Genomic DNA, 11,447 nt, shown 5'->3' on the forward strand with positions numbered 1-11,447 from the left:
TGGAAGAATATAGTATTAATGAAGATAATTTTCTCAGCTAAAGGGAGGTTGCTCTGAGAATTTCAAGTCTGAAAACGAGTGCCTGCGGGGGATAAGCACTAGGTCCGCGCCACCACATTTGGCATCAGCACTTCCCATCTGTCCTTCACTGGTACCACCTGTCTCCCCCAACCGGCACTCTACTCACTCTCTCCAGTCTATGGAGGCAAACGCAAACTTTCTCCCTGGCCTTCAAGCCCCTTCTGGACCTCACTGGAAATGACCTCTCCAGATGCTACATCCTCTACGATGAAGCCTGCATCTTAACAATTTTGTGTATTGCTGGCCACCTCTGGAAAACACAACATTGTATCCCGGCGTTTGCTGCGTAGAACCCTCTCCCCTCCCACCTTGCATGAAAACCACATGGTGGGGGGCACCCCTCTTCCTGCATGCGTGTCAGGGCACCGGCACCCCCTTCCCACTGCCGTGCTAACTGGGAGACCACTTCAAGTCGGTTAGCCTGTGCAATCTCCAATTCCCCTTCTCTTTAAAAAAAAAAAAAAAAAAAGGGCAACTTCCTCACTCTCCCCCTGGTCCAATATTCCAGGAGTCAATAAATACCTTCTCCCCTTGGGTACCTTCCCGCATGACCACAGCTAGAAGTTCCCATTTTTAATGCCCTGAAGTTCTATCATCATGTCTCACCCTACCTGTTCCTCTCATCTCTCTGATTAAATTATAAGCAACTGGAGGACAGAATCCGCACCCAATGAATGTTCTGTATTTGATTTACTGATGCTACACACAAGCCGTTCATATCTGCTAAGTGAATGGGTACATAGATAGTATACGGGGGAAAACGGAGTATGAAGAAGATGAGTTACCAGCTTTCTCACATGAAGTCAGCTGCTACGACAGAAAACCAACTCGCCTCTGCACTCTCGAAACAGTATTAGGAAACACAGACCATTTTAAGGAGAATTACAACAGAACAGTTGTTTTGAATTCCAGTCCGTCTGTGACATTTGACCTCGTTGATCATTCTTCCCTGAAACATGTTTTTCCCTGACCTCCAGAGCATCCACGGCTCCCTGGGGCTCCCATTCTCTTCTAACCACTCCTTTTTCTGATTCCTCCTATCTCCCTGATCTCTAATTACTGCAGACCACCAGGACTAGGGCTGTGGATCTCTGGTCTTTCTATCTACCCACTCCCCAGCTAATCTCAGCCCACCTCAGGGCTTTAAATACCATCCAGACACAGATGACTCCCAGATTCACCTCTGCCCTGATTTCCCTTCCGTCTCTCCTCCACGCTGCAGCCCGCACATTCCGATAGAAAGTAAGGCAGATCCCAGTCCTCAGTCCGAAGCTCTCCACGGTCACGGTAAAGTCAAAGGTCTTGCAAGACCTGCCCGACCTGACCCCCCACCCCCTCCTGTCCTACTGTTCTCCTTCAGTCCTCTCCTGCCATACTGGCCTCCTGCTTTGGGGATTTTGCGGTTGATGATGACACGTGCCCTCACGTCTTCAGGTTTTCCTGATCAGCCACCTTCTCTGGAAGGCCATCCTTACCCATCTCACTTAAAACCTCAACCGCTCACCTCAACAGACTCACCTCTTCGATCCTACTCTTTCAGTTTTCCTACTAAAGCACTTCCCCACTCTCCAACATGCTACATCTCTTACTATTTCTCGGTGAACATCTGTGCTGCTTACTGGAACGTAACTTCTGGGAGCGGAGGAAAGCATTTCTGCTTTGCTCACGACAGAACATCAGGAGCCCCGGAGGATTCCTGGCCCATTGTACACGTTCATAAACAGCTGCTGCATGAATGAATGAGTTGGCTTGCTGAATACAAGAAGACGGACTTCTCTGAAGAAAATAGAGATGTGATTGCCTAATATAGAGCTTCACCTTGCTCTTGTGCCAGGAAGAAAAGCCACCGTACAAACCTTTTTATGGACACATACCACGCTCCGTTTTAACAAGAAACCTTTTTACATTTCATTGTGTGTGCAAATCTAGTTCAATATTTGTGTCCCCTCAGTATTTTCACCAAGTAGGTGCAAAGCAAACTGAGGGAAGAAGTCTTCGACAGTATCCTATGCTAGTATATTAGTGAACAGAAAGTCATATACCTGATATTATGTGATTCAACATTTGCAGAAAACCTGAAACTAAATAAACTCCTTCATATCGCCTTGAGCCAGTAATGACTCAAACATTCCTGTATGCCATCAAGATACTTCCCCACATGGCATGTGATTTGGTCTTTTTCCAATAGCTTAGAAAAGCAACTGGTAATGAAACCCGGTAGTGAAACAGTTACAATAGCAACATAGTACTTCATGCCTCCTCCTTGACCCTCAACTTATCAAGCCAAGTTACCAGCGGACCTGCCAAAGCGCGCAGATGGCAGCACTCCTACAGAGAACAAAGCTGCAGACTGTTTCCTCATACTGCTGGCTGGCCCCAGTCAAGCAAATTAGCCACATCAAAAAGACCCTCACCCCTGTGCAAGATGAAGAAATATGTGATTACCCGGCACTATATATTGCTGAATGACTAATAATAATGTTCTTAAGATGATAGAGAGTTGTAGAAAACTGTTAAGTATCGATGAGTTCACACACACACAAATGAGATATTTAAAGCACTCAACGTGTTCCTAAACAATATATAAAAATGAGCATAGTCACCAACTTCCACTGAGATTGTGTCTTACAGTTTTCTAAATACTTTAATAGGCCAGGTGTTGGCAAACTATATCCCATGGGCCAAATCCCATGCCTGTTTTTGTAAATAAAGTTTTATTGGAACACGGTCACATTCATTTTCACATACTGTCTGTAGATGCTTTGGGCTACAACAGCAGACTTGACCCAGTTGCAAGAGAGACCTTATAGTCCACAAACTCAAAAATATTTATTATCTGGATCTTCATAGGGAAAGTGTGCCAACCCCGACAGTACACTGTCTCACTTTATCCTCACATCACCTTACTCAGGAAGTCAGGGCTGTGAACCCACAGCTGCTTCAGCTGTGGAGTCAGAGGGCAAACCTCAGACACCACAATGACACTATTCGTCACCCAATGTCAAAGGAACAAATGCTTAAAGAGATTCCCTTCCCCAGAGACACAAGCCCAGAAAAAGCTACCCACAGTCTCACCTGGTGCCTTCTATGACCAACTGTGCAATTTCATCAGACGCTTAACCAGATCTGAGATGCAGTCTGGGTTCATGGAAGGATTTATATAGATCAACCCAGAGAACCCTCAGAAGGAGCCCAAAATCTGGCCCTTTGAATAGCAGTTTCCAAACTTGGCTCTGCTTTTAAGGCATCCAGAAGATTTCTAAATATATATATGTTGTTGGGGCATCTGAGTGGCTCCGTAAGTATCTGCTTTCAGCTCAGGTCACGATCCTACAGTCCTGGGATCAAGCCCTGCATCTGGCTCCCTGCTCGGAGGGAAGCCTGCTTCTCCCTCTCCCACTCCCCCGGCTTGTGTTCCCTCTCTCATTGTGTCTCTCTCTGCCAAATAAATAAATAAAAATCTTAAAAAAAAATATATATATATATATTGCTTCATCAAAAGCTCAGATGGATTAATGGAGGAATAGGGTCAGATCTGTGTTAAAGCAAGTCGATAAAACACAAATGGTAGAATCTGGGTGGTGAGGATGTAAGTGCTCACTTCAAGCTCCTTCAATTTCATATTTCAATATTTTATAAATAAAATATCGGGGGGGGGGGGAATTCATTGCTCGTTCCCAACCAAAGTCAACTAAATCAGAACATCCAAAAGTGAGACAGAGAGTTTTATTTTTTAAAAGCTCACGAGGAGCTTCTGATGCTAGTGTAGGAACAACTCCTCCAGAGTCCCGTTCTTTCCCAACAGAACTGATCACCTAGCCTTGGGGGGAGGGTCTCAAAGTAGGGACCCTTGGGCAACCCTAAGGTAGCAACAGATTAAATATAGAAGCAGATATGAACATCCATTGGTCTTCTCTTAAGTCTGGCATCAAAGTGAGCTTCGAAAGTGTAAAGCAGTGCCACTCTCCTTTCTAAATTTCTTCGGGAAAATAAGACTTTTCTTCCATTAAAAATGCTATGCTAACATGTCATGGGTCTGTTATTTTTATATTATTAAGCATTTTTAAATGTATCATGTTAAGTTTCTAACTCAGTAAATACCAGCAGCTATCACCCACGTAAACAAGAGTTCCTTGCAGGCCTGATAACACACACTTGAGAACTGCTCATCTGGGCAACAGATGGAGAAGATAAATGCTGAGGCTCCAGGATTAGAGGCTCTGGATTCAGCTCTCTGAAAAGGGAGCTTCACAGAGGCAATCAAACCCCGGCTTCATTCTCTCCGCCTGTAAAATGGGAATAAAATACCAACCCCGAAAGTTGCTATGAAGAGTAAGTGCGGATCGAGGCTGGGCAGCACCCAGTGCCTGGTAAGCTCGAGATACTCGCGAGCTTGTGCCTGAGACCATCCCTTCAGTAAGACAGCCGAGGTGAAGCAGTATTTGGAAAAGATGAATTCTTAAAAATGACGAAATTCGCACTGATTGGAAGTCCCCCGTACAAATGTGTTTCAAGCGCCACAACGAAACCAGCACAGCTCTGCCGGCCTGTCTGGGAACCCTTCCCCTGCCCCCCAACACTCCTTTATGGGGGTGTTTCACCTTGTGGGAGGGCCTGAGGGCTGGGGAGGGTTTGGACTGAAAATCGTCAGCCTGGCCCGGTAAATCTCGTCACTGTTTTCTAACCCTCGTGAACCAGAGGGAGAAATTGCTCTAAACCAACTCACCAGATGAATATTGATTATAAAAATCTAGGTTCCAGTTGTAAATGATAAACAATTTACGTCAAACCAGTGTCTAAGAATTTTAATGTTTACTGCCCTACTGATAACCTGTGGTAGCACAGTCGTAAAGCAAATTACCCCAAGCTTATATTTTTCTTTTCTGTAGAGGTGTTAATCTCCCAGCAGAGCAGACCACTTTCCTCCCCAAGACCTCCCGTGGTTGGCTCTTGTTGTGGGGCTCTCTGTGTTAGGATGGCGTTCCAGTCGCCCACCCACTCCCTGCTGGCTTCCATGCCTGTTTCCTTCCCAGAAAACCCCTTGTCTCTCTTTCCTTCTAGCTACACCCAACTACTCTCGGTTCCCTAAAAAAAGCCCTACGTTTTCATGCCGGTTTTCCCACAAATGCTTTTGATGGGTTGAAGAAGCATCAAACAGATGTTCCCTCCGGGACTCTGTCCATACCCCAGAGAGGAATTCAGCAGACAGCTTCAGAAATCAAGAAATTCGGGCTCAATGACATTACACAACTTGTCCAAGGTCACACGTCGAGAACATGACGACACCAGTAATTGAACCAAGGTCTCAAGGACTTCGAAGGCGACGTTCCTACCGGTGACTGCACCTTTCCGGAGAAGTTCAACACCTGCGACCTGCGTGCTGGTGCGAGAGGAGAAAGCAGAGCTCGCAGACACCTTCTGAAGTGGACGGAGGGGTCGTCCCCCTCCTCGTTCCTTCACGTGCTCTGATACACTTGACGATGGCTGTAGACATGATCAGGCGTGTACAGGGATGACTGAGTTTGCATAATCCTGAACCAAATAACGGACCCCCGCCCTTATAACTAGAAAGAAATGAGTGGTGGCCTAGTTTTTTTTTTTAATATGTAAGTATGAAAATGGTAGGGGATGACGTGGGGACCGTTTGTCATAGCTATTCTTCTAAAAATATATCCTTTAGCTTTTTTGTTTATAAGAAGCAGGTTAGCTTTTGCCATCACTGGGGCATCTGTGCTGACCTCCTGGTGCCCCCTGGAGTGGGAAGGGGCCGTGGCATGAAGCTACACGTCTGCAATAAAAGAACCGACGAGAGGGGAAAGAAGACGTGCGTCTTTTAACTGATAACAGTGTAATTAATAGTTCCTCCAAATCACCTCAATGAGCTATTTAAGCACCTTATTTGGAGATTACATTTCCTATAATTTTCTCAAATAGTTCCTTTATTTACACTGTATTAATGAGAAAATTTTTTCAAAAAATTATATCCCTTTTGTAGTTTTAGTAAGAGCTCTAAACTGCATTTGCTACTAAATGTAACTATGTCTATTTATCGACTGTAAATGCCATTGTAGATAATAATACATATAAGAATTATTCCCCCAGAAGGCTTAAAAAAAAAAAAGCAAGCTAAAAAGGTGCTTACTCATTGAAATAAAAATATAAAAGTAAGTAGGGATCAAAATTTGTGGTTCAGGGGTGCCTGGGTGGCTCAGTGGGTTAAAGCCTCTGACTTTAGCTCAGGTCATGATCCCAGGGTCCTGGGATGGAGCCCCGAGTCAGGCTCTCTGCTCAGTGGGGATCCTGCTTCCTCCTCTCTCTCTGCCTGCCTCTCTGCCTACTTGTGATCTCTGTCTGTCACATAAATAAATAAAATCTTAAAAAATAAAATTTGTGGTTCAGTTTCTCCTGGAATGTTTATTTTTGCTAAAACCACCACCACCAGTACAACACAGTAAGCACTATTAAAACAAAACAAAACAAAACAAAACAACAGAAAAAACACATTATGCCACACAATCTTCTTTCAATACTGAATTATGCCAGAAAAACACAGACTAAATTCTAATAATTCAAACCAGCCTCAGTAAGTCACATACCATACTAGTTTATCTTCACTCCTCCTTGGTAACTTCCCTGAAAACCACTCCCCGTTCCTAGTACCCTGGGTGAAACCACCACATTCTTTGAAGGGTGCCACCTCGACAGCCTTTACATGGGCCAATTTCAAGTCCATCCTTCAGAGCAGCCGGAGGAATCTTGTAAACACAGCATCAGATCCCACCTGTCCTCTGTACAGAACTCTCCCAGGCTCTGGACAGATGGCACTGAGAGTGGGACACCCGTAGGTCACGGCCAGAAGCCCCACAGTGACGACCTCTACTCCTCTCTCTGCTTCAGCCTCCCAGCTTTCCCTCCACTCCCCAGGAAGTGAGGGTCCTTACCCTCTACCCTCCCTTTGCCTGGATCTTCGCTGGACTTCTCCTTCTTCCTCACCCACATCTCTGTGTCACTCCTCAGAGCGTCTTCTGTCCGCCACCCAGTCTCACGGGCGTCCTCATCCTTGGCCCCACCACCATCTACCCCCACGATGCTTACTAGTATCTGACACTGCATGGCTACCGTCTAGCTTTCCCACGAGACTATGCCCGATGCCAAAGGGGATGCGGTCATCTGGTTCGCCCCCGTGTCCCCAGGGTCCAGAAGTGGCTGGGGGGTGAGGGGAGGCTCAAGACATATTGAACAAATGCACAGTGATTTTTCTTTCTTCCCTGCATGCACAGAGAACTGGCCATGTTCACAGGAACCCAGCGTTGTTTCATACTCCTCTCTTGTTGTTGCACATAGACAGACTTAGCACAGTATTTTCTACACAATTCTCATCCAGGGAGTGCCAGGGCCTAGCACTTAAGCAAAATGATGCTTAAATCTTGGTCATTGGGTTCAACTTTCCATCTCTTACTGTTAGAAAAGGAACAAAGTTGTTTGTACCATCAAAACACAGCTCTTATTTCAACATAAACACTGTCTCCCACGTACAATAAAACTTAAAAGAAGACCAAAGAGAAAAGAGGAAAGAAAACATGTCAAGAACCATATCTTCCTAGGACAAACTTAAACATTTGTTTTAAACAATAATTTCAACTAATGTGGCTCCAGGTCGTTTTACACTGGCTCTTTGTGGACTCCAGAACGAAGATAAAATTCAATATTGATTTTTAAAACCTTGTTTACATTATCATTAACTTACTACCACCATTAGCAAATAACCAATAAATTCAAACAAAACACACTGTAATAGGGTTTCTGCTGTTCTCAAAAGTCTGAACAAGAAGTCATGGTTTCATGTACCACAAGAGAAGTCCCAAAGTGTCCACATTTATTCGCTGAATTAACACCAGAGAGAGAGGATAAGGCACTGTGCTGGGCACTGTGATGTGCACATTTTAGGCTCTATGCAAAATGTGCCTGTTATAGTCATTAAAAACTATAGTAATGGTCATATTGTAACAAATATTTGGCTAGGCTAGTGACCAAGCCCATTATGTCTTTTTCAAAGTGCAAAAATTTAAAGCAAAGGCGACCTTGCTTGACAATTATAAAAATTAAAATGCTCCAGCAAGTTCGGCAATTTCTTCTGAGCGTGTAAAGTCTTTCAAAAAACTAAGTTGCGGCAAATAACCACCTCCAAATGACATATCTACCATCTCTGTTCTGCTGTTCAAGTCTCCTGCTGTCAATAAAAACCATTTAACCATGTTCTTATTCCAGGGTCATGATATTTCTTTTTTCCCATTTAATAGTATTAATACTTTGAAAGTTCTTAATTCATATAAAAAGGTTATATTGGAACATGGATTAATCTACCCTTCTATGTGTTTAGGAACATTAGCAAACATGCCAATGGGACAGATCATAGGGACCTCACCTCAGGCATTATCAAAACGCAACAAAACCAATTAAAAGTAATGAAAAAAATAATCGTTACAGGCCCTTTTGCTCTTTTGGCCTAAGGATCAGTCTAACCCTAACCGTTTGCCTGTGTTGGTAATTTGATGTCTTGTAACAGAATCGGTCTGCAGAAGCCAGGTCCATGTATATCACAGAACTGCCACAAATGCCAAGACTGCCCAAGCAATGATGCTCTTTTTTGCTGTCCTTAAAATAACCTGGTTTTGCAGAATATAACCAGCAGAGAAGGGCTTGCAGGACATCACTGGTGAGAGAGCTTACAGGACCCACAGGGCACGCAGGCCTTGCTCGGTGGTAGCAAGCTAAACACATTGTTCACTGAAAGCACATTTTAGGAAATAAGCACCAGCTGTAGGGGCTGAAGCACTGACAAAAATAAGTATACTGAAAACTGTGCTATGTCTTTATCATCCCACAGTCCAAAAGTAAACAATTCTGGAGTCCTTTATGTGTCCTCTGTTCGAACTCTAAGAACACACGCTACTACTGCCACTCTCTAATGCCATATCTTGTTTGAATCTGCTTCTGACACTTGACCAGTTGTCGTCTAAATTATAAGGTTATAATTTATACTGGGGGTTAGCAGGAGGCATAAAATAAAATCCAAAGCAAGTATCCAATGCTTACATGTAGTTACCAACACTTAAGTAACCCGATTCCCACAATGAAAGGGCCACCTTCATCATTTGCAAGTTAACTTTCCAAGCGGAAGAATTTCGAATAGGAAAAAGAATGTACACAAACATGAAACAAATACATCATTTCTTCTTGTCACTCTTCTTCCTGCAGACTTGGGGAAGGACAGTGTTTCCCTTTAGGTTAGCGCCTGTCCTAGCAGGTTTTACCAGGTTGAAAGACATGCGGCGGTGGTAGGCCAATGCCAGCTCTGGCTGCATTTTTAATCTTTCATGCGATTTCATCCCATCCTGAGACTATGTACGAGGTGATCTTCAATGTTCAAGAACCAACTTTAAACGAGGATCCCATTAGGTCTTTTATAAAGAGGTGAAATTTAATAGGATTTGGTTTAGCTCATTTGTCAGTTCTCTATTGACAGCTAGAAAATCCACCCTAGTTTATAAACAAAGTAAACGATACAGACCAGGTCTTCAAGAGTTCAAGTACTTGTGCAAGGACCCCACGCATGTCTAAGCCTACATGTGCATGCTGGCCTAATCGGCTGTTTCTTGCCTGGAGACGGTCCACCAACACTCAAGCCACCAAACGAAGGAGAGAAGCATACTTCGTGGGCAGAGATGTCTGAGTGAAAAGGCTTTGGAAATGTCAGGGGACATAAAGCCATATTTAAAGTGTAAAGAGCGACCTCAATTCAGCACCTGTAAAGCTGAAGGAAAGGAGGAGTTTGATGAAGTAGAGAAGGAGGGTCATGGGTTCCTCACAATCTCAGGAAGGCTTCGGTTTGCAGTTGCACAAAACGACCCACTTATTGTACCTAAAGGCCAAAGAGCACCCTGAGGTTTAGAAGATCCAGCTACTTTACAACTGTGTAGTCAGCAAGCAAGTCTGATCTGCATTTTTTTTTTAAAAGGCGCCCAAAAAGCAACAAAGCAAAGTCAAGGTAAGCGTCACCCGCCCCAAGGCAAGTAACCAAGGTCCAGCTGGACCTCCGGGCCCCGGAAAGCGGGCACAGAGGGTGCTGCAGGCGTCGGGAGGCTGACCCCCCGCCTCCTTCCACCTGGCTCAAGGCCGGGAGGGGCTGGCCCAGGACTGGCACCAAGGAGGGCTTCGCGGGGCGAGGCTGCGTCCCCCCACCTCCACCCCCCACCCCCGGCCCACTTACTGTTGCTGGACTTGAGGTCCCGGTGCAGGATGGACACGACGGCCTCCTCGTGCAGGTAGAGCATGCCGCGGGCGATCTGCACCGCCCAGTTGACCAGCACGTGCGGGGGGATGCGGCGCGCGCGGCGCGGGCCTGGCGCGCGGGGGTCCGGGGCGGCGTTGGCGGCGGCCAGAGCGCGGTTGAGCGCTCCGCCGCGGGCGAACTCGAGCACCAGGCAGAGGTGCGGCTGCTGCAGGCACACGCCGCGCAGCTCGATGATGTTGGGGTGCCGCAGCATGGCGAAGAGCCGCGCCTCCCGCCGCACGCTCTCGGCCGCCGTCGCCGCGTCCTGCTCCGGGTCGCGGCGCGCCGCCTTCACCGCCACCTCCCGGCCCTGCCAGGTGGCGCGGTACACCTGCCCGAAGCCGCCCGCGCCGATGAGCTCCCGGAGCTCGAGCCGCTCGAAGTCGACGTGCGCGGGCGAGCCGGGCCGCGGCGGCGGCGGCGGGGGCGCAGGGAGGACGGCCGGGCGGCACGGCGCCACGTAGTTGGCGGGGAAGATGCCGAGGCGCCGCTGCACCTGGCCGGCCCACCAGCCCTCGTCGCCCGACACGGCGGCGTCCTGCGACAGCACCTCCACCAGCTGCCCGCGCCGCAGGCTCAGCTCGTCCTCGCCGCGCGCCTCGTAGTCGTACAGCGCGGCCCACAGCCCCGCGCCCGCCGAGGCCGAGGCGGAGGCCGAGCCGCCGGAGGAGGCGGACGACGACGACGCGGAGCCGGCGGGGGCGCTCCGGGCCGGGGATACCGGCCTGTCAGCCGCGCCCTCGGCGCCCGGCAAGGCCATGGCGGGGCAGCCGGGAGGGCGACGGCGGCGCGGGCAGACGGACTCAGCCTCCGGGGCGGTTGGGGGCGCGCATGGTCCGGCAAGGAGGGGGAGTCGGGGCTCGGGGACGCGGGGGTTCGCGGGCCCACCACCCGGAGGCCCCGCCACCCGGAGGCCCCGGCCTCAGCCCGCGTTCCGCCTGGTCCGCCTCTGCTGCTGCAGCGGTCCCCGCGGCCGCGGGCGCTGTCGCACCATAGTGGCGCGCTGGGCCTGCGGCGGGCCTGCGGCTGTGGC

The 11,447-nt window shown here is 47.9% G+C and overlaps 1 protein-coding gene across 1 annotated transcript in view; it reads right to left on the bottom strand.

Annotated features, from left to right (window-relative positions):
* Positions 1-11,174, bottom strand: part of LOC111160520 (mitogen-activated protein kinase kinase kinase 21) — a 53,558-nt gene extending 42,384 nt beyond the window's left edge. The window contains exon 1 of the mRNA XM_022523677.1: positions 10,352-11,174. Within this exon, the coding sequence (XP_022379385.1) occupies positions 10,352-11,174 (823 nt within the window). The remainder of the gene's footprint in view (positions 1-10,351) is intronic.
* Positions 11,175-11,447: the final 273 nt, after the last annotated feature.

Source organism: Enhydra lutris, unplaced genomic scaffold, assembly GCF_002288905.1.
Source record: "Enhydra lutris kenyoni isolate GAN:26980312 unplaced genomic scaffold, ASM228890v2 scaffoldscaffold76, whole genome shotgun sequence".
In the NCBI taxonomy this organism is placed as follows: Eukaryota; Metazoa; Chordata; class Mammalia; order Carnivora; family Mustelidae; genus Enhydra; species Enhydra lutris.